Below are 22,744 nucleotides of genomic sequence, written 5' to 3' on the forward strand. Positions count from 1 at the left end.
AATGGATATGCGATTTTTATGTTTACACTGAATAACTGAGAAATACACACGTACAAGTCTACATTACACAACTCTGCATACAATATAAGAGACAGACAACTATCTGGAGGATTTAACCGGAGTCAGATTAGCAATTCAGGTCAGTAGCAAATAGCATTAACACAGCAGGGGGTGGATGGAGGCACTTAGATTTCTAACACAGAGCAAAAAAGTTCCATTGCTGAAATGAAAGTGAGGATAACACCACTGTTGTTTTTAAATCGGGGGCTTTGGCATCTTAAAACGCAGTACATAGAACCAAAAGCTTGTTTTTCCTCATTGTTTTTGTTTGACTGAGCTCACAAGTTGCCTTTTTGGGTCAGGATAGCACAGCTTTTCTATATGAAGCCCAGCTTGTTCGTAAACCAAACAGGCTACTGGATCACATTGTAATCAAATCAAATGTTGCGTAAATTTCGGTTAATAAGGGAAAGTCTGCTCCAGCTCAGCCAACTGGCTCCCAAAGCCAAAAAGGAATTCGATCTTTGATGATGGTTTCAATGAATCACAGAATAAACACATGCAGACACACAAACACCCACATATCTTAACCATCTGCTCCGGAGAGGCTCATTTTGAACGAAATGAGAGGATGTCAAATAGTTAACATGAGGCTCAATGAAGCTCAACAAACGTGTGTGTTTATGTATGTGTGTACACTTTGGCACACATTAATGCAGTGAGTGGACTGGATGTTTGCACGAAACTAATTAACCAAATGTTAAGCAACTGTGTTGATGTTCCACGTTGTGTTCTCAGAAGTGGACTCACCACTCACAGGGCTGGAGGGACCTGAAGGCCTGCAGAGCCTGGTCCATCCCGGCAAAATCCCAGAAACGCACATCATAATCATAGCCACCGGTCACCAGACGGGCTCCAGAGGGGTCCAGGCCAAGAGCCGAAACCTGAGAAGACAATTAACTTATTTAAAACTAATAGAAATATATCATCTAAAAAGGCATCAAAAAAAAAAATAGAAGCCACATATTTAAAATTCGTTCTTGAGTAATGATTGAAATATTCAGATCGAAAATGTTTAAAAACTGCAATGAGCGCTGGATCTGGGTACCAGACTGACTATATTGAAGACATTGAGAACTTAAAACATTTTTGTTTTCCTTACTGCTACAAAATATCATCGGTAACAGACTTCCTTCTGCTCTTATTGCTAAAATTCAGCAAAGTTAAGGAACCTTGGACGAAAAATCCAAATGCTGATGCATATCTCCAGATGTTTTAGAAGGTTCTTAATGTAAATAAAATATAGTGTGGATTAGAAGCTACTTATGATCGATATAGAACTTCTTGTTTTTCTTTCTAACAGAGAGTCTTTGAATACATTTCCATTGAGTCACATAAGCAATAATCACTAAGTGCTGAAAGAAGAAGGCCTTACTGTCCTGGTGCCGTGCTGCAGAGTGATCTCATGAGTGTCTGGAATCTTCTTCACTGGATTCTAGGACGGAAAGTTGAGGTGAATATGAGTAAACATTAAAAGACTGAATAAGGGGGAATTGGGTGTGCAGTTATAGTATGGAATTTCATACCAAGATTCAATTACACATGACATTTAAACTTTAATAGGCTGTATGACTTAAAGAGTCTGGAGTTACCGTAATAACCAGCAAATGACAGATTGGGAACAGATACACTCTTGGATTCACTCATAACCTGAGACATTTACTTCTCTATGTGACGGAGTGTAAATACTCTCCATGGAAAAAACAATAATTCACCATATTTTTGAATAATGTTGCGTTTAAGTTTCTGATATGTTTCAGGTGGCTCTGACATTTTGGTGTGAGAAAGAATAAAGAGAAAACACCTTAGAGACAACATTTATCATTATTCAGTAACATAAGATTATAGTTGTCTCAATCTGTATGGTGCCACACTAACCTCTGAATTATTTTCTTGTGTTGCCATCTAGTGGTGAAAGTTCAAAAGCACACCACAACACAGAATAAACAGGTGCCTTTATAGGCCTTTTTCACTGAAGACACTGTGAGATGGTTTAAAAGACGCAAATTATAAAAGTCTATTCAACTGCTTTGGATATATGGTCCTGAATAGTGAATGCTTTCTCTCTCTCATGGCCTATGGATACATTTGAATAAAACTGAGCTAACATCAATGTTTTTAGTAACACCTGTGCTTTTCCTCCTATTACAAGTGAAGATGTGTGATGTGAAAAAGGGCCTATTTGAGGCATACGTGAGACGGACAGGATGTTTTAAACTGAATAAATAAAAACCCAAGGACATTCAGGTGGTGGACATATAGGAAATATTTTGTAATCGACCCATAACGTCTACTGCTAAATTGGTTATTTCAGACATACATCATCGTCATCATCTTGTGCCTCCCCTTCATCATCATCGTCGTCATCACTATGAGCAGTGCTGCCTGATGGACGAGTCAGCGGGCCAAGCTCATCATCATCGTCCTGGGCTGTATGTTGTGGAGGCAGTGGAGGCCCAATAAGCTCAGAGTCTGAGTCTGAGTCTGAGTCTGAACCACTGTCGCTACTGCTCTCACTCTCCTGTTTTCTAAAAGGACAAAAAAAACATATTTGTCGGTTATAAAAAAGAATCTTACGCATGACTTACAGACAAGTTACTAACCTCTAAAGCAGTGGTAGCCTGACTAAACTGTTAAACAGAACTCACTCAAACAATCAAACTACAACTCATTGGGTACCTGGCGGTGGCCGCTGCAGCTTTGTCTTTCGGAGCGTTGACTGGTGACTTGACTGATTGGGAGCTTTCCCCTTCCTCCATCTGATCATCCTTCTGCCGCTCCTCTAAGGAAGTTACAATTAAACAGTTACACACACCCTGGTGACAGAACGAGCAGCTCCTCATGTTGGTAAACCTACCTAATACATGCTGACTCCTCTCAATGGCTGTTCGACGGGTCTGTTCAAAAATGGCTTCCAGGTCAAATGTGCGGGCCTTCTTACCTGGATGGAACAAAGACAGCTCATTGGAACAATAACTGACAAACCCATATTGTTTGTCATATAGGAAGAAAAAAAAGCATGTTAAATTATTGACCATTAGTGCTGGACTATACATACCAAAACCTGAGAATCCCATGACAGATGCAATTTCTCCATCGTCACTCATCGTGCCCGATGCTGCAAAAACAGAGAGTCAATTAGTTATCAAAGCCTGGAATACCTTGTTTGTTGTCAAGAAGGCCAGCAGTGTGCTGGGGTGTCCAGTGGATACGGTGGAGGTGGTGGGAGACAGGAGGATGATGGCTAAGCTATCATCCCTGATGGACAACACCTCCCACCCCAACCAGCTCTGCTCCCAATAGACCACATGACACTAAAAACCTGTGCAATACAAATACACTGTGCAATAATAGTTATTCTGTCTGTATATATAATATTACAGTTATTGTGGATTCTTTACTGTTTTTATTGCTTATTTATAATACTTGGTTGTTTTTTTTTTTTACTATGTCTCTTGTTTACACTATACCCTATGCTGCTGTAAATCCTGTAAATTGTAAAAACGAGAAGAATATATATATTTAACACTGGTAAGAGCAATAATTATTCCTTGTAGCTTTTCAGGACAAGTAAGGCTGTGACTAGCTAGAGTTACAGACAAAAGGCTTTTACATTTAGCTCTATATGTGGCAGAGAACACAGGCTAACAAACAAGCTAACAAACCCACCAACGCTGCATGTGTCCTCTCAGTTAACGCTACTGGCGTAAGGCAGCTAGCTGATGAATGTAATACAGATGGAAAAACAAGCCTAATATTCCTGCACATACATGCAAGTCGTAAAATAAGAATATACAAAGCGTTAATAAGTTATAGTAAAACGTTGCTACCTTCATCCACTTTGTTGGGATCCATGTTTTCAAATACGAAGATTACCTTTGACCTCCGGAAGTACTTTCTTCTTCTTCTTCTTCTTCTCTTTTTGCGCTTCTTGCGGGGCAGCTGACTACAGGGTGCTGCCTCGGAGTGTTTTTAAAGTGGACAACTCTTGAGCAGGCTCAGTTAATTATAGATAAAAAACATGGGCTATAATAATTAAGCGTGTTTTGATCTCAGGTTGTATAATAATGATATAGCGCCAACGTTACTATGCACACGTGTATGGGTTTAATGAGCACACATAAAGTAAATAGCATGGGATGTTTGGATATCCAGTGCAAAAATGTAATGTATAACGCATAAAACTCAAGAAGCCATCTGTTGACTTACATTTAATGTTTCAGATATTAAAAAACATGCTTGTGTGCTACAGTGGGAAGAGCTCTCAGTCTGTACAGACAACAATGACAACTATGAAAATGAGAGAAACAGTTTTGAAATGCTTAAATATAGATATTTAATAGTTGGGACAAAAATAAATTATAAATGTAGAAAACTTTACAAACAAAATGCCACAAACCTAAAGTTTCAAGCAGAAAAGATCACTTCAGATTTCAGTGCAACAACTATTCTATTACAAATGATATATGAAAATGACTTGTAGGCCTACTTTACCAATAAAAAAATCAATCTGTCATGACATATTTACAAGACATATTTATCACTGCTGATCATATCTAATCTATTAGAAATATATAAATTATAATTGATATCATACTTTAAAATGCTTCTGAATTACGCAATAATCAAAAGGCACATCAAATCTTGGACTTTCTTTTCAGTAATATGTCATCTACTTAAGCTCAAGCGTCCTCTGCAGCCACAATCCTCTCGATAGCTGCCCAGTCTATTTTGCTGAGGCTGCTATTGGCGCTGTCAGAAAGGTGGTCCAGCCAGTCCATCGCTGATGCACCAGCTGTGGCACCATCATCCTGCTCATCCAACAGTCCAGCAAAATCCTGAGGAGTGTACAACAATGTATAAAAGTGGATATGAAAAACACATCATCTATCAACAAAGACGTGTGGTGTTTTTTCAAGTGTTTTCGATCTACTGTAGTTACATTTGTCTCAGACATAAGCTTATCTGTGCTGAATGTGATTCTTACTATGTTAGACTCCTCCAACGCTGAAGTGGGCTCCCAACGATTCACCTCTTCTCTCTCTTCCACCCTGGCCTGCTCCCTCAGGATCCCTCTTCCGACAGCGGTCCCTCTTGAAGGACCTTTGTTGAGCCCCGTCTCTCTCTGGTGTCCGACATGCCGTTCTTCACGCTGGCTGGCTGTGTGCAATTCAGTGTGGCTCTTTGTGTATGTGAGCATGCCACGCCTGGTCACATGAGACAGACGGTCCCCTGGCAGAGAGGTAACTATCAGAAAATTCACAAAAACAAATATTATGACTTTAATATTATGGTTTTGAGGAAAGAGTGAAATACATCTACAGTGTATTATCAACCCCAAGTGTGTAATTTTCAACAGAAGACCAATGTAGCTTAATATCACTATGATACCTGGTCTATGTAGTCCCAGTTTCCTGCGGTGATCCTCTGAAGGCCGTCCCTGCATCTCAGCAGTCCATGGACGAAGGTTGGGTTGAGCTTGTCCTGACTTAGAACTTATTTTATCCTTGGCAGATACACTGTATGCCCTAAGAAAAAGATAATACCTCCATGACTTGCTAATCCAGATCAACTGGTAAAATCAACAGGTTTGTTTCTATACACAATCTGATCATTGTGGTATAATGAATGAATGATTAATGGTTTGTTCAAAATGCTAGATCAGAATACAATTATTCTTTAATGAGACAAGATCCTGCTCAGATTACTGTTGCTGGAGATACCTGTGAGCGCTACCAGAGGCTGGAGCGGAGGTGGGTCGTGTAGTTAAGGGCACTGGTAAACCTTCAGTCTGTGAAGAAGTACGAAGGGTTGGACGAGTGGTGGGAAGGTCACTGGCCAAAGAACAGGCTTCACGGGTCCTCTGGTTGTATTGCTCCAGAAGCATGAACCTATTAAATCAAATGGAAACAACAGTTATGCATATACACATGCATGTTTCTTGTGCAAAGACAATGTGGACAAGTACATACTTTTCCTTTTCCTCTCTGGTTCTCCAAACGGTAGCTTGATTCTTGTTTGTTGATTTCTGAAGGAGGGTGAACGACAATGTTGAAATAATATTTATTTTAAATAACATACAATGGAATATCATTTCTAGGAAAGAGGCAAACATATCTCACCACTTTTCCGGAGGTAGAAAAAGGTTTGCGCTCCCTCTCCCTCAGGCTCTCCTTGTGTTTTTGATACACAGCCAGACTTTCCCTCTGTTTCCTTCTCATCCAGATCCTCAGCTCTCTCCTCTCATCCTCCGGAAGGACACGTTTCTGCGACATCCAGCTACTCTGCTGCTGGTCCAACCTGCTATGGGTCACATTATTTTTCAGCTCAGTGATTAACAATAGTCATATGGACAGCACTGAATGTCAGAAAGTCCCTTACCTGCTAGGCTTTGCAGTCTGTGCATTAGACAGATCCAGGTCAGTCAGGGATAAATACCCTTCCCTAACCAACTCGTCTAAGATTTCTGCTGTATCGGATAGCCCAGTCTGACCCAGATTCTCATCTGCCCAGCTAGAGATGGACAGTTAGAGGGCAGAGTATTGTTAAATAGAAGAAACAAAAGTGTGTTAAGCAATTCTACAACAGATAATGTAGTCATAACATGGTTAAGATTTACTTAAACCTACACAGGAGATCTTCCAGATGCTTCAGCCAGCTGATCTTTCATTTCTGTGGAAGCAACACAAACAGATAAATAGTAACTTTTAAAATTATGATTCTACTGAGAAAAATGATCATGCATCTGACTATATATTAAAAAAATAAATCATAATTTAAATATCTATTCACCAACTAAAATGCATTTGTTTGCCACTATGCTAGCCACTTGTTTAAGGTAGTAACACTTTTTAGAAAATGTTTTATTAAATTGCATCTTTACTTGGAGGGGTGTGATGGTAGGAGGGAACAGCGTTTCGACTGTAAGAAGAAGAAGAATTACAAAAATATGGCTCTCTTTGATAAGCCCAGGGTTCATTGTGAAGCACACTTTCTTCTTCCTGATTTTCTTTTTCTTCTTCACTGTCATCTGGTTCAGTCAAAGTGTCCAGTCGTGGTAACCATGCTGTTAGAGACAGATAATATACAACAGACTTTTTTTTTTTGTTTCTGGGTTTCAAGGACTTGCACTGCAGTTTAAAATACATTGCAATTTTTGCTATTATTACAGATGAATAGTTTTAGGTTGTACCTTCCTGTGGGACAGACAGTCTGACAGTTTTTTTCACTGCCGTCGTAGTCTTTACGTCGGGAGCCAAGACTGGTGTGAGCGTTTCAATAGTATTCACCAGCTAGAGAAAGAATGATAAATTAGATATATTTATCAGCCTTTGATGACAATTTGTAAAATTGGGTGTCATTAATAATATAAGCAGGATAAATAATGAAAAAGAGCATGCGTACGTACCATCCTGGAGTTGGAGAAGTCCATCTCCAGATAGTCTGCAATGTTCTGTAGAGCAGCCAACTGAGCGTCCAGCTCTGACAGGCGGGAGGAGAACCAGACTGTAGGAGGTGTGGATGAAGCACTGTGAGGTCCAACGCTCTGGGTCTTTATGGCTTGACAGATTTCAGAGTCAGATGGTTCTATCATCTCTTGTTGAAGGATTCTTTCTGGATTCCTGTTGGACTCAATTTGGCTGAGTGATGGCGACTCCTTAGGGATATCTAGAGTGTACAGTACAACAGATATTTGGACCAAAAATGTACCCGTAGTGCTTCCCTGATCGTATTCAGTATAAAGACATCACTGCGTTAGACTCTTCAATATAAAGATATGTAAATACCTGTGTGTGTCCTCCAGTCGCGATCCTCTGGAATTGTGACTAAGGGTTGTGGATCAGCAGCAGCATGACTCCTAATTACAGAAGTAGCGAGAACATGCAGCTGAGCAGAAGTAGGTGAAGAAGGGCGGACAGAAGGAACATCTTGTGCTCCTGGGCCGAGACAGGGCGGTAAGTCCTGATGAAGGGCTCTGTCTTCTAGATCCAAGACACTTATGAACTGGCGTCCATCCAGACCCTGAGAGACAAAGACATGATTGTATGGAGAAACATGAAAAAAAAACATAATTTCAATGTTTTTTTCAGGATGGAGATCAGTTTGTACTGATGAAACTGCTTTCCACACACAGAATAGTCGGCACATGAACTGTGTGCTGTATTAAGTACATAATTAAAGTAAGCGAAATGAAGGACCTATTCAGACACAGCTTTAGAAAATGCACCATTCATAGTCCTTGCTTGGTCCACCTTGTATGTTTGGCCTCTTACCAGATTCCACCTTTGCTCCTGTTGGGTCTCTTCTGTGTCTCGAATAAGGCCCTCACTGCAAAACTGCTGATTCCCTGAACCTCGTGCTGGGTGGAGAAAACACACACACAAACAAAGACGTAATGTTTAACTTCATTGTGTTCACAACAAATAAAAAGCGATGTGTCATCCTCGTAGCTGGAATTTCAAGTCAACTTACATTTCGGGCTGCTAGCAGTCCCAGAGGCAGACACCGCTTTATCCACCAGTGTGGGAGGACAAGCTGAGAGAACAATAATTAACATGTTAAATGTTCAGCATATAGGTTTTTGGAAAACATGCACTTGAAGCAACCTATGCAGAAGAGAGAAATCCAATGAATATTATTATTTTTTCATAGGTTAAAAAAAAACCTTTAAAAAAAAAAGAAATCTGAAAGACACAGCATTCTCATTCAATTGTGATTAAAAGCTACAACTATGTAATAACATTACAGCCATGTAACACCATCCCAATTTTAACTCGGTATAAAGTTAACCCAAACTCTAACTTACCAGGGTCTGTATTAGTGAAAGCATCATGGCACTCTAATGGTCTTTTACATGTGGAAGCAAAGGCATGGAGCTCAGCTGAAGTGGATATGGCCCTGTCCAATAATCTCTGACCAGTCAGCAAAGAATCAAAGGACCCTGGAAGTTAAAGTTTAGAAAAGAACCACAGATCAATAGAATTTAAAACACAACATTATAATATTCCAAAGTCTAAAAACCTACATTATACTCTGTGTAACACATGTAAAACTAAAGGACAGATAAAAAATAGCTGTTAAAAAGGAGATACATGTTGCTCTCTCAGCAAAATTTACAAGAGCTTTTATTTATTTAGAAAGATGTGCCCTGTTTATCCACAGATTTAAACAAAATGGCTTCTCCCATATTCTCTATGATAGCCAGCTTTTCACTCCGCCTTCAAGTGTGGCAGCATACTGAATAGAGTTAACCATTTTCTTTTGGTGATCACAATCTTTTTTGGGTCTAAACTCTCCTAATTTATTAGTTTATTTGTGGAACGTGACACTAACCGAATTGAGCAAAATTAGGAACATCTTGTCCGGGGGTGATCTTGTCAGCAGCTGCAGGCTCGTCGTGTTCCGGCTCATTTGTTGGCTGTAGATATATTGAAACAAACATATGATAAAAGAATTGCACTCAAACATTGATAGTAGCACATAATACCTCTAACTAGAATGACCATTGTCCTACCTCTTGTGAAGGGATGATGGACTCATTTGGTCTGAATGTGACCTCTGTTTTTCTTGCCCTCTCTGACTTCTCCTCTCTCCTCTTCTGCCTATAAAAAAAACACAGCGAGTATATTGAGCAAAATAATGTGCTTTAAAGAAAAAGAAAATCCATAACGTGTGAACTAATTTGATAATACCTCTTGCTGGAGATAGAGCTGGGAGAAGTGGTAGCCATTCCGGTGCTTTCAATAGGTCGGTCTACTCTGAGCAACCGCAGGTGAGCCTTTTCAGCATTCTCCCTCCCGAACACTGAACTTGTCAATTCCTCCATGGACATGAGACGGGTCATTTGGGCTGCAGGAGCTTCTTTGGGAAACTTCTGTGGAAGAGACAGATATCTGTAAATTATCTCCAGTGCAATATTAAATGATACCCAGTTTAAAGGTTGTGAATTAATGGAAGTATTGCTTGCCATTTGTGGTCCAGAATCTAGATGTAGAAGCCTGATCATTGGTGCTTCTCCAATCGGAACTGCAATGATAGGAGTGGATCTGGAGGACGGTGGTAAGGGTAGTTTGGGGAACGTGGTGTTGCTGTGTGGAACAGGCTGTAAGTGCAGCAGACGAAGGCCCTGCATTGGTTCAGGTGTGTGAGCAGGAGGAAGCAGGGAGAACCCTTGATCCCTGGATCTCTCCCAGGTCTGACTCTTGGGTTGAGAGGGCCTGGGAGTTGGATCATGCGGAGGATTAAAATGAAGTTGTCTTTTTGGAACCGAGCGGGATTGCTCATTGTATTTAAGTTTGTGTTTATGGGATTCCATAGCTGCAGGGTTTGCAGCATGGAGCGCCGGGGGGCATTGGGGATGATGTGGGGCGATCTGCTGAGGCAACGGAGGACAGTGAAGCTGAAGTAACTTCAGGCCCAAGACCTGAGGAGCAGGATCACTTTGTTTGCTATTATTAGAAGGAAGTAATACAGGGGCATTGTGGGTAGCATGACTGGTGTGAGTAGTGGCCAGAAGCCCCTGTGAGGGTGGGATCAACCTCTTGTTCTCGCTAAAGTGGATTTCTGGTGACACCGCCTGGACAGAGAGTGGCTCCATGTCCTGAAAAAAGAAAAACTACATTCAGCTAAAATTCAATGGGAATTAGTTATTCTTTACATAGAAGCACAATGTGTCATAACTTAAAAGACCACTTGAGTCATACCTGATGACTTGCACCTGCACCATTGGCAGTGGAGGGTAGATTCCTGGTGGTGTGATGCTGGCTGCCTGTTGGAGAGGTTTTCCCGGAGCTTTGTAAAGCAGGCTGGTCTGCAACCATACCTGCAGGGGCCTGACTGGACGGAGGGTTGTTGTATCTTGAATTTGGCAAACATGCTTGTGTCTGAGACGGCAAAGTAATGGTGGTTTGAACGGGGAAGGGATTTGGTTGAGGGATGAATTTGGTAGCATTAGATGATGGCACATTAGACTGGGCCAAAGAAGAGCTCTGCTGGGCAAGTTGTAGGTTTGTAAACGAAGCTCCCAAAACCTCCATCAGACTCATGTAGTTGATATTCTGTAATGAAGGAGAAAAACACCTTAGATTCAATCTGAAAAGCCAATTGAGTCAAAAGCTTTCCTTTTGGTTATTCTCTTCTTACCTGAACCAGTCTGATTAAGTCTTCACCCAGACGCTGTCGCATTGGTGGAGTCTGATTGGATAATGGCTGACTGGGGGCTGTAGAATCCGCAGTGGTTGCTCCGGCTGTGGAGCTTTGTGGGGGGAGGTTTGGAGGAGCCACATGTGTGTTGGTGAGCAGCACTCCAATTGAACCAAAAGGATCTTCATGGACCTCTGCCTCAGGCGGGACAGTGGGAGATGCCTGGGGCTCTTGGTATGAGGGGTCTTGAAGGCTTTCAGCATGACTTTGTCTTAAACAACAAAACAGGCAATTGAAAAAACCCATGTGAAGAATTTTGTATGTTTGACCACCACCATTCTGATGTAGAACAAATCTCAGCAGGAATTGTGTTTTATTCGTTTTTTAATAATTGTATAGCGTGTTGCAGAATTCCAGGTAACTACATCTATAGTTAGCTTTACATAACATGATTCGACTTAAATCTTAAGCAAAAATAATTGTGAAATACTGAGCAACGTTTTGCTACAATTTTTGCACTAACTCTGAGAAAAACTTTAGACATTCATGTGTGTTCTTGCAAAGTAAATAAGATTATATTAAAAACTCACAGAGAGGTGGAGCTGGACATGTCTTCAGCACTTTCTGAAAAGTCCAGGTCTGCAAGCTTCAAACTCTGCACAAAACATCAACGGCGTTTATTTGTGTGTTTTGACAACGTTGATGATACAGATGAAGAATGTGAATCCTGAATGGTAATATTCACCGTTTCAGGTGTGCGGATGTTTGCAGAGATGTTCCCATTGGAAACAGAGGACGACACTTCCAAGCCCTCACTGTCACTTATTTTGCCTACAAATGTAAGACACATCAATTAATATTCTCGGTTCTGGTTAAGGGTTCGATGAGCCAATATATCTAAAGGTAGACTACCTTCTTTTTCAGGTGTAACATCTAAGTCATCGTGAGATGGTTGTTGTGAGCTGGATTGTCTCTGCTGAGCATCAAAGGTGAGTTGATCTTGGTCATTAGAGAAAGGCGTGCTGTGAAATGTCTGTTCCGCTGGTTCATCTGTGTGAGAACCACTGCAAACAAATAATATAGAGATTCTGTCGGTTATTTATATGTACAGTTAAAACTGAAAGGAGCAATGCTGTTTTGTATGAAACAGTTTATGAGATGAAACTATGTGCACACCTTTACTACTTTTTAACCCTAACCCCTGGTGCAACATTTTTTACATCATGTGTCCAATAACTATCATCTGTTGATTGATGTATCTGTGCTAGTTTTACTCCTTTAATAAAGCAGTGTATATAAAAAACATGGGTCACTCACATGGACAGCTCTCCTTGCTGTAGATTGCAATCAAGACCAATGATGGGAGTGTTGGCTGATCCAGGGTAACCAGTATCAACACTGCTCTCCCTCTCCAGCTTCCCATCCCCCTCAGGTTCCAGAAACACAGGCGCTACAGTCCACTGTGTTGGAACTTGGATGTGGGCACTGTAGCGGTCTGTCCCGAGTAGGGAAGTGTATCTGCGCTCCATCAAGTTGAGGGATGTAAGGACGGCGGGCGCAGAGGCTTTGACACGGATCACTACTCCTTCATCAGCTGTTCCTCCAGCCCCTCCTCCCCTCTCTTTCTTCTTTTTGCCATGATGTCCTAGTAGCGCCCTCCTATCAGCCCAGCGCACCATCCACTCCAGCAGCCTGCCCAGCTCTGGAAACTGAGCCTCTAGTTCAGGACCCAGGCCCTGCTGTAGTTCAATCACGGCCTCCACAGACGTCGAGGAGCCAAACATCAAGTTCTCTGAAGGCTGCTCTGTTGGAAAGGCACTTCTAGTAGGGCTAGTTTCAGAACTAAAGAGCCCCCCCTTCATTCTTTGGCCTAAAGGCCTCTGCTTTCGGAGGCCAAACAAACCTTTTTGCCTGCCAGTTCTCAGCCCAGGAAGAGAGGTGACAGAGAGGCTAGCTCTGGATACGGGGGCTTCACTCCAGGCAGAGGAAGCTTGCAGATCCGATGTTTGACCTTGTTTCACGGGCTTGTAGCAGCAGCCGGCTCTGAACACTGGAGGATCATTGCCCAAGTGTTTCCTTGCTGGATGGTGCACGTCTCTTTGACGGCGATGAATAGTTGTGAGCACATCAAAGGTGAGAGAATGCAACTCCCTCTCCCTCAGCTGTGAGGAGAAGCCCTTCAACAACGGAAGTTCACCACCTGCATCGCCTCCATCAGCACTATCCTTCTCTAGCATGTAGCTGAGGAAGAGCTCCAGGAAATTTAGATACTCTTCATCTTCCAACTCAAACTCCCAGGCTCCAACCACTGGTAGGGAGGGCTGCTCGTTCTCCTTGGCATCGCCTGGCTGACTCTCCTTCTGAATGACGGTATTTTTGGTCTTAACAGCAGTCTTCTTGGCACGTTCTCTGTCCGTTAATTTAGCTTTTTTGCCCCTGCAAAGAACAACACAGAATAAGCCACAACATAGATACAAAATACCTCAGTGTAATAGTAGATCTGCTTTTCTACGCTGGATACCTTGTTGTGGTTCTGCTATGCATTTCAGGAGAGATAGCCTCAGATGTGTTATCCACTGTGTCTCCATCGCTGTACACTAAGGGAAACCCAAAGTCAGTTAAGGTGCTGGTGCTCAGACTGGTACCCAGTGAGAGTTGTCTCAACATGGCCATCCCATGTTTGCTTCCCCTGTCATCCTGCTCCTCCACTTTCTCCCACAGATGGAGCTCAAGGGGGGCCAGGTGCCTCTTCAAACGCCCAAGATGTTTCCTCCTCTGCCTGAATTTGTCTTGGATCACAATTATCATCAACTCGCCCACCTCCTCTTTTTCCCCCTCTAGAAAACAAACAGAATAACATCGAGTGACATTTATAAATACGTTATACACGTTCAGGAGGTCATTATAAGATTATTAGTAAAATACATCATCCTACATCCCTCACTTAAAGGAATACACAAAGCTTTGAGGATTTTAAACCAAATAAGCATATATTTATCATATGTAACCAGCACATATCAAAGCACAATGACTGGTGTTATGACCCGTCTCAAAGACCATAACAAGTTATCTTTAGGGCTGTCACATTTGGCCTTTCAGAAACAAGAGGAGTTCGTACCAAGGACATTGCATCTCCTCAGTTTCTGCAGCAGTGAGTTATACTTTTCTCTCAGAGGGACTCTGACAGACTCTTCCTCCTCTGGGAAGGCTCGTACCAGTGTATCTGCCACCTAAGAAGAACAAGCCAGGATGAGAAATGTACTCGCTCAAAGGTAATTTTGTTTAACTTCAATAATCACTGTTGATGTAAGAGAAGGCTGGAAGAAGTGATATTACCAGAGAGAGAGGAGGAAGTTCAGACACAAGGCTGAGCAGTAAGTCCTGGAGGATCTCCTCAGCATTGAGGAAGCAAGAGAAAGGCAAGAAACGAACGGCCCAACGGAGAGCATCAACACAGGTCGATCTCACTTCTGAACCACCGGAGATCTGACGGACACAAATACACCCAGATATTTACAGGGTATAGATAGTTAAGGATATTTATACATAACCATGTCATAGAATCAAACACAAATGAAATACCTGTTCTTCTCTACCATGCTGTCTGGCAGCCTGATACTTCCTGCAGGAAATGGAGAGCTGATCCCTGACATGAAGCATCCAGCACAAAGCACACAGCTCCCTGAAACAGACTTATAGTAGAAATACAGTTAATCTGAAAGTAGATCATTGATTATTTTATCCATAATTCATTATGAGTGGTGTCTTACTTATAGTTTGAATGGTGTCAGGGTCCAGGTGACCGTCTTTGTTCGGCCCCTGTCTGAAGAATCCACTACGGCTGATGAACTTCGTCAGGCCCTCTGGGAAAGCCTTTTCTTCTTCAGCGGCTGATTGATAGGCGTACTTCTTCTTGATCTGAAACCAACATCACATATTTCCTCTATTAACGGATGGCATGGCACATCATACCAGGGTGTGAACACAGACTTTTTTAGTGAGTCAGTAGGTTACGGTAATGTTTGCACAAAGTGAGGCAATGTTAGCAGGTTAAGGTATTGCAGACAGTCAATTTTACAAGATACAACCAACCATCATTGTGAGTTTAATCTCTATTCTCATTTCCTATTTGCATGATGAACCAATTAAAGTGTATTCAAATGGAAAATTTGATTGTCGTTGTTTAGTGTCTTTTAGAACAAACTCTTGAAATTGCAATGCATGTCATTGCAAACAAATAATGTCCGCTACATTAGCCACACTTTGGGGAACTTTAATCCTCTTTTCAAACCAGAAAAAATCCTTGGGTTCTAGAAAGTACCTTGTGTAGTATGTGTTTGGCACGGCGTAGATGGCTGATGTACCACTGAGCAGCAGGATGGCAACAACGTGCAGACCTCAGAAGTAGCAGTAATCTTTGGAGAACTCCAGACACTTTGTGACGTGATGCAACTTCCGTAAACTGCCCTATTGTGCCTATTGGGTCCTAAGCATGAGACAAAGAAAACATTTAATAATAGAGTTTATATGTAAACACACTGTATGGTAAGGTTAGTCTTCTATGTCACCTACCTGTGTGTTGGCGGAAGGCTGGGGGCAATAAAGAGGAGGGGAGGGCAGATATAGTCCGCTGGGCACCAAGATAGGCAGGCAAGAACACAGGTCTTTGACTGTGTCCAGCAAGGAAGACAATGGTGAAGACATGACATTCACTCCAGCCATGACTGAAGCCTTCAGAATCTCCTGGATGGAAACCTGTAACAAGTCCCAGTCTTCTCCTTCCGAAGGGTCTGGTACAAGGAGCACAGATTAAAATCAAAGGCTTCTTTGTGTGGTTCTTGTGGTCTTCTTATATTTGAAATCTCACCAACCTGTAAAGCTCTTGTCCCCATCTTTATCTCTGCACTCCAGGAAGTCAGATTTATTGCCAAGGAGTAACTCCAACTCAACCTCAAAAATGCTCTCTGGTTCCAAAGCTGTCGGGAGGTGGAGCTCTATCCTCCTGAGCCTAACATAAAACATGAAAACAAACAATGTAAAAGTTTGAAATTGAACCGAACATATTCTAGTAAAAAGAAATGAATGAACTACTTTATTATACTGTATGCATTCACACTGACCCAGTAAAGTTGAAGTAGTCTGTGCAGTAATTTGTATATGCCAGGCTGAGAGAGGCCGCCGTCTTCCAGTCCCCAAGATGATAAGCCAACCACACAGTCTCAGGAAGCAGGCCCCCTAACAGCAGCAGGTCCTGAGCATAGTCCACTGTCCATACTTCTGACAGCTGCTGTTGTCGCACTGCTCTAGACACCTCCTCTTGGCACAGTGGCACCAAGCGGCCAACACTAGGAGCTGAGAATAGACTTATTACCAAATAGAAATAGAATAAATTACCTTTATTACTGACTAAATAATTATGGAAACACACCATGAGGTAGATGTAGTGGAGGCAAGGTGGCCACATTGTGAGGGGGCAGGATGTAGAGTGGTTGGTTGGTGAAGTAAGAGGCCATGAATCTCCCCAGGGTCTGAACCACAGCACAAGCTGCGTCACTTTGGAGGTCCATCGGCAGCCAGGGGCAAGGAAAAGAGTCAGCTGCAAGGGAATATAAAGGTAGAGCTAAAACTTAACTAAAGTGACTGTGCACTTCCTAAAACTGCTGTCCTGGGAAGGGCAGGACTTTAAGGTATGATGTCATTCAAAAATCTGAAGTAACTGTGTCAAACAATTTATCACCATAGAACTAGTTCCTGGTACCTGGATTAACTCATTCTCTGAAGACTGACCCTCTAGAAGACTTAGGAATTATTAACCATGGCTAACCTGTTATGCAGGTCATGTTGTCCGTCTGGTGTCCGGCCCTGTGCAGGATGAGGCGGGCCATGTGGTCCCCCAACTCCTGGCTTTCTCTCAGACGGTACTGGGATAACAGACTGTAGAGGAGTGCCAGACAGAGACGTGTCTCTTTGAAGACACTACGATCACAGCCTAACAGAGAGACATATGATTATCATTTCAGCCAGAATGGGACCCTGTGGTGTACTTAAATGGAAAAATGTAAGCAGAGGTTCTTACTCATGTTACTCTCCTCACAGATTTGTGACCGCCATACATCTGCACTTTTTGGGTACGAGCCACACAAGAAAAGACGTTCACCTGGGGAGAGAAGAGTGAAACGCTACAGTTAAATCATTTTACATTTGGTTTGTTTTTATTTAAACAACCCCATTTATTTCCTGTTCCTGATGCAATAACAGCAGTTAGATTCATAGTCCTTCTGCTACAGACCTGGGTAACTCAGCAGTGAAGGACCCTCCTCTAGCCGTTCTCCTGTAGCCTGCAGAGCGGTTTGGATCTGGGACATGATGACAGACAACTGTTGCTGTTCCTCCTCCCAGCCATCACAGCCTTTAAAGCTTTTCAGTTCATCCATATACTGCTGGGTGATCTTGTAGACCCACTGCCACACCCTCAACAATCTGGTCAGAGGAGAAAATGAAAAGACAATCTTAAATACCAGCCAATAAGACAACATGACATGCAATGACTAAAACCGGCATCCACAACAACAAATAACTGACTTTTTGCTCATAATCACTGACACATAAAAAGACAGAAAGACGGCCTGTACCTGCTGGATGGTCGCTGGGGAACAGGTCGTGCCTGATGCTCAACATGGGAATTCTCCTTTTTCTCATCCTGTAGCAGAGACACATAGTGTGCATCTGTAGGCCAGAGCTGTGGTGGCTGGGAAAGAGATTCCTTCTCTGCAGAGGACCAGACAGCTCTTTGCTGCAGGCTGTAGGTGGTGTCAAGAGAATCCGAGACCAGCTGCAAGATACTCAGGACAGAGGATAGACTATGAGATGACAACTGACAGTGACCTGTCTGGTGGGACTCAGGACGAGGAGTCAGCTGGAGGCGTATCAGCCGTTTACTGAGCTCCACCACCAGCCCCAGGCAGGACGGCCCATCAGAGTGAGTGCTATCCCAGGGAAGAAATGACAGAAGGGCCTTGAGAAGGTGCAGAAGGCGGGTAGAAACCAAGATATTCTTTCTCCCTGTGTTCACAGGGCTGGGCATCAAATGGAGTAAAGCAGCAAATCGCACCACACAGTAGAGGGTATGCTTCAGCAGACGAGTTCTGTTTTCCACAGCATTACCAAAAGACATGCCAAGTGCCCAAGCTGTTAACAGTTTAGTCTGGATTTTTCCAAGTTTGCGTTGAATAACAGGGGTCTTCCTCTCTGTTTCACCAGAATCATTTTCATAATCTGGGATAGTAACAAGTCCAGTGTCAGTCTGTGTGTCCAGGGCATGGAGTGTGTCAAACATTGAGGCAAACTCCAGACGGCCACCATCCTCCATGTGAGAACCAGCAGGAGGTCCGTCTACATCAGAGTCATCCTCAAAGAAAGTCTAGGAAACCACAGAAACAAACTGCTGTTACATACTATTACTCAGGGTAATCAAATGATGTTACATCCAAAATGCCCATGTAAACAGGGAAGGCTGCATTTTCAAGTTATAAGACAAAGGGATAAAAAGTTTAAGACAATGAGAATATGTCAATTCTGGCACAAAAATATGGCAGGAATGGGTGAGCAATATGATTTCTAGCTTAAACTATTTGACCGACCTGTACTTTTTCAAGAAGTTCCTTGGTACCACCCAATGTCCCCTGATCCTGCAGGAAAAGTGGCAGAGTAGATCCAACTGTGGCTGCTGAAATGACCGAGTCTGCAGTGTTGGGCCCACGTGTAATAAGGCTGCTGTCAAGGTTTAGACAAGATAGGGACTCCAACCAGGCCCTCACGTGAATCTGAAAATAATAAATGTGAGTAAAACCATATTGTCAGGAAAAGTTGAAGAGGAGTAAGATCCCTGTTCCCACTTCTAGAAGTCCATGGTTTACCACCTGTGATTTATCCAGTATCCGGCTGGCCTTTTCCAAGTCCGTGCTTGTGTCTTTAAGAAGTGTTTTCAGCACCAGGGCAGGAGAAGGCCTATCCAACACCCTCATAACTGTGGCCATGTAGCCATCTGACACAATGAGATAGAAAAGCCGTGGATGCCAGGTCACCGAGTACCGCTGTCTCAGGACGTCCCGCACTGACAAGCTAGAGCTGGACAGAGACGCCTCCCCCTTCCCTGCAGACATGGGGGCCCTGCAGAGGGAAAGGATGGAAAAGTTGAATCACTAACATTATATCAATGCTGAAACGATTACTTGATCAATTAATTAGACCATCACCAACTATCAATCTTTTTGATAATTGAATATTCCTGAAAGTCATTTTTTACACCCTTTTGATTCAGCTGAAGGGCTAATAAGTGATAAAATGTCTCAAGTGTATACCGGTAAGTGACGAGAGGGTGCAGGGGTAGGAAGTGCGCCGGCCCAAAGTCAACGCTGCAACCAGAGGTCCTTAGAGTGATAAGCCCCCCAAGGCGAGTCAGCATAAGAAGGGAGCCTCTCTTCAGAACACAGGCCAGGAAAAGACCACCTGGTGACCAACTCACACTGCCCACCCAGTAGGATCTAAAAGATAAGATATGTTAAGTCCATTTCTAATATATACACACTGCATATCAAGATTTGAAAGTAGTTCTAATGACAAAATGAATCCTGGTGATGCAACACATCCTTTGGTGGCAATATATTTCCGGTGTCATTACATCTTAGCAGTCTTGATACAATCGTGCAGACATTGTTGTCTTAGAAGGGGATGCTGGGAAATGATAATTCCCCTCTGGTACATTTTATACATAGACAGTCTGGAAATGGTGTGTTAAACTCAGGGACACTGTCAACACTACCAGGTTAAACATAAAGTATTAAGTCATAAACCTTGGCCAGCAACATTTAGACAGTGTGACTTAATAGACCAACCACAACACATGTTTCCATTTTTATTTATGCATATTGTACCTTATGTATTTGGAGGGGATCTCCATTTTCTTACTTCCACATCCTCCGAGGCCACTTGATGTTGAGACAAAATTCTGTGTGCTCACAAAGAGGACCTGTGTGGCCTGAAATCAACAAGAGGAAATACAAATCTTGATTTCTGGGGGAAAAAACATATAAAAAATATGAAAACAAGATACAGAGGCCAGATGTTCACCTTAGGCTGTCTCTGGTTCAGGACAATAGCTAACAGGCAGCCATCTGGGGAGAAGGCTGGCACCAAGGCCCCTCTGGACTTCACTGGTTGGCAGGGCGGGGTTAGACCAGACATGGGGTATGTCTTTGTGGCCCACTGGATGCTGTATCCCACAGAACTACAAAGACAAATGTGCACTTTTAACCACTATAATACCCACAGTGAGTCCTTTCTGTTACATAGGCCTGCTCACTCACCCAACTCTCACAGGGGCTTCTTCCCATTTAATTTTCAGGCAGGTGATGATCAGCTTCTTCTCAGATGTGAAAACAAAGGCTGATAAGCATGCATCGCCCATCACCTAAGAGAGTTTGGAATAGGATAAAATATATAGATATAAGACCTATACAAAACAAGAAATGGAGTACAGGTCTGTCAAACTATGTAATTTACTGAAACATGACACAATATGTTAAATACCTCCGTCTTAATGAAAACAGTGTGTTGGGATGCTTCTTTGTCTCGTGAGGAAGGCAGAATGGAGTCTTCAAGGGGCTGTATATGTGCCCAGTGTCCCTTGACTGTGCCATCTCGTAGCCCCATTAAATCCCTTACATCCATGCACTCCCACAAGAACACTTGCCCTGTTATGGCTACCAGGACCACACGCATCCCATCACCTGAAACCTGGAGCGACAGTCTCATAGCATTCCCTGCGAAAATACACGTGCATATATCCATGGGTTAAGGAGTTTACCAGTTTATTTAAATGTAATAGTTGGAATTAGGATACCCTAAAAGCAGATCAAGTTGAAGGGAAAGAAAGAGTACACATCACCTTTAAAGCACAAACCCTAAATATTCTGCCATTGTTGTATTCAGGACAAAATATGTAAGAATATAAGTATTTCTACATCTGGGGTCAAGAATGCACTCTCCCACATCTTCCAAGTGACTGTATGTTACATGCTCACAGTAGAGAGAATACAATGCATGTACATGTACATAACACACAAGTAATGTGCATACCTTGAACGGCAGTAATCATTTGAACTACTTCCGGGACTGCTGCAGCGGTCTTCAACAAGTCTTTGTCCCTGTTCCACAGAAAAAGCTCTCCTGAGACCAAAAGTCCACAAAGCCACATACCTGAAAAACAACAAGAGACAAGTAATGTATTCTCAAAATTCACAGATGACTTGTGCTTTGCTCTGATTTTACAGATTTTACTCACCATTGTGGGATGAAGCCATTGTCACCACACTGTTGAGCAAAGGATGGAGTTTAGGAGTCCTCTTCTTGGTGCGACCAGACACCATGTTGATCTCACTGATCCGCCTGTCATCTAACAGGAACACTGACTCCTTCTCCTGAAGAGTGACACGACACAGATTCACAGTTATGTTCCTCAGACAAGGATATCAACCTCTCAGTGTCACTAGCTGATGTGCTGTGCTGTCCTCACCTTCCCAAGCCAACAGAATCGGGGCCATGGTTTCTTCCGTTTGATGCTTGATGACAAAACAACCTCCAACTTCAGATCCATGTTTGGATGACAGCATTAGTTCTTCCTTTTTATTATGCACTCAGGAGGGGTTCATCGAGATGTGATATCAGCTAAGGATATCCACTGTTAGAAACAACAACAACAACAACAACCATCGCCTATGTTATGGTAACCGTACCGCTAACTAGCATTAGCCACGTAGCTAATTTCACTTACTGCGCTGAGCATTGGCTCCGAAAGAAATACTTTCCTGAGCACTTACATTATTGGGTAGTCAATTGTTCAAATGCTCACATCATTTGGTCCCGGAAGTGTTAATATAACTATGAGATTACGTGTTATACCGATGCTAATCTTGAAATATTTCGAAACTCCCTCCGCTTCAGTATCCAGATTTTTTTCCCATGATCCTCTCTGGTGAAGCTTCGATGCGTTGCCATAGGAACGTAGCTGTAGATAACTCATTACCCTGGTGATGCCTTCAGTGTGACTGTTACCCTCTATTAAACCCATGTGTAAAACCCAGGCACCAAACCTGTACAAAACTAATGTAAACTTCTTAGATTAGACGTTTTAATTCACTGGTAGAGATTGTTAATCACGGGAGACCAGCATAATTGTAAAATGTATTACTTTTTATATAATATTTCCAGTACTCTCAGCCTCATGTCGTTGAAATGAAAGCTTTTTTTTCATAGCTTAATTAAATGAGTAGCCTGATGATTGTTCTTGTTGCCAATCCGTTATAGGGCAGTATTAAAAGCAATTTAAATTGGCTTTTGTTTTAGTCCTTTACTAGATTTTCATCATATTGCTACAGTCCCCTACATATATGCAACAGGCCTTTAATGATTCCCTACAGCATCCCTTTTGAGAGGTAACAACATCATGGGGTGCACAAAGGCAATAAACAGGCAGTTACATGTT

At 42.5% G+C, this 22,744-nt stretch overlaps 2 protein-coding genes across 4 annotated transcripts in view; both read right to left on the minus strand.

The window, feature by feature from the left end:
- The window catches only part of LOC129102277 (WD repeat-containing protein 70), a 38,233-nt gene extending 34,216 nt beyond the window's left edge, over window positions 1-4,017 (minus strand). Inside the window, exons 1-7 of one of the 3 annotated variants that reach the window (XM_054612342.1) lie at window positions 3,937-4,017; window positions 3,119-3,178; window positions 2,918-3,001; window positions 2,740-2,842; window positions 2,381-2,588; window positions 1,436-1,495; window positions 811-944 (exon numbers count right to left, since the gene is read on the minus strand). In XM_054612342.1, the coding sequence (XP_054468317.1) occupies window positions 811-944; window positions 1,436-1,495; window positions 2,381-2,588; window positions 2,740-2,842; window positions 2,918-3,001; window positions 3,119-3,167 (638 nt within the window). In that variant the 5' untranslated portion in view covers window positions 3,168-3,178; window positions 3,937-4,017. Of the gene's footprint in view, window positions 1-810; window positions 945-1,435; window positions 1,496-2,380; window positions 2,589-2,739; window positions 2,843-2,917; window positions 3,002-3,118; window positions 3,179-3,729; window positions 3,839-3,890 lie in introns of those variants that run through there. The other 2 variants (XM_054612341.1, XM_054612343.1) reach the window with 2 other exon arrangements.
- Window positions 4,018-4,377: 360 nt separating this feature from the next.
- cplane1 (ciliogenesis and planar polarity effector 1) lies at window positions 4,378-22,224 on the minus strand. Its single transcript, XM_054612886.1, has 50 exons — window positions 22,080-22,224; window positions 21,776-21,940; window positions 21,545-21,680; window positions 21,340-21,459; window positions 20,791-21,023; window positions 20,568-20,671; window positions 20,332-20,488; window positions 20,136-20,239; window positions 19,563-19,745; window positions 19,122-19,371; window positions 18,843-19,025; window positions 17,835-18,622; window positions 17,492-17,682; window positions 17,279-17,359; window positions 17,027-17,191; window positions 16,631-16,798; window positions 16,323-16,554; window positions 16,074-16,210; window positions 15,775-15,992; window positions 15,524-15,688; window positions 14,973-15,120; window positions 14,785-14,894; window positions 14,539-14,688; window positions 14,321-14,432; window positions 13,724-14,039; window positions 12,520-13,638; window positions 12,115-12,266; window positions 11,948-12,033; window positions 11,793-11,857; window positions 11,203-11,473; window positions 10,764-11,117; window positions 10,028-10,660; window positions 9,753-9,934; window positions 9,575-9,662; window positions 9,394-9,478; window positions 8,867-9,001; window positions 8,533-8,595; window positions 8,334-8,419; window positions 7,848-8,082; window positions 7,469-7,728; window positions 7,253-7,352; window positions 6,944-7,126; window positions 6,690-6,732; window positions 6,442-6,573; window positions 6,183-6,363; window positions 6,033-6,088; window positions 5,784-5,951; window positions 5,452-5,588; window positions 5,048-5,307; window positions 4,378-4,898 (listed from the first exon to the last, which is right to left on the minus strand). The coding sequence occupies exons 2-50, from the start codon at window positions 21,854-21,856 to the stop codon at window positions 4,743-4,745; spliced, it is 9,762 nt and encodes a 3,253-aa protein (XP_054468861.1). The 5' UTR covers window positions 21,857-21,940; window positions 22,080-22,224; the 3' UTR covers window positions 4,378-4,742.
- Between the last annotated feature and the right edge of the window lie 520 nt (window positions 22,225-22,744).

This window comes from Anoplopoma fimbria, chromosome 14 (assembly GCF_027596085.1).
Source record: "Anoplopoma fimbria isolate UVic2021 breed Golden Eagle Sablefish chromosome 14, Afim_UVic_2022, whole genome shotgun sequence".
Classification (NCBI taxonomy): domain Eukaryota; kingdom Metazoa; phylum Chordata; class Actinopteri; order Perciformes; family Anoplopomatidae; genus Anoplopoma; species Anoplopoma fimbria.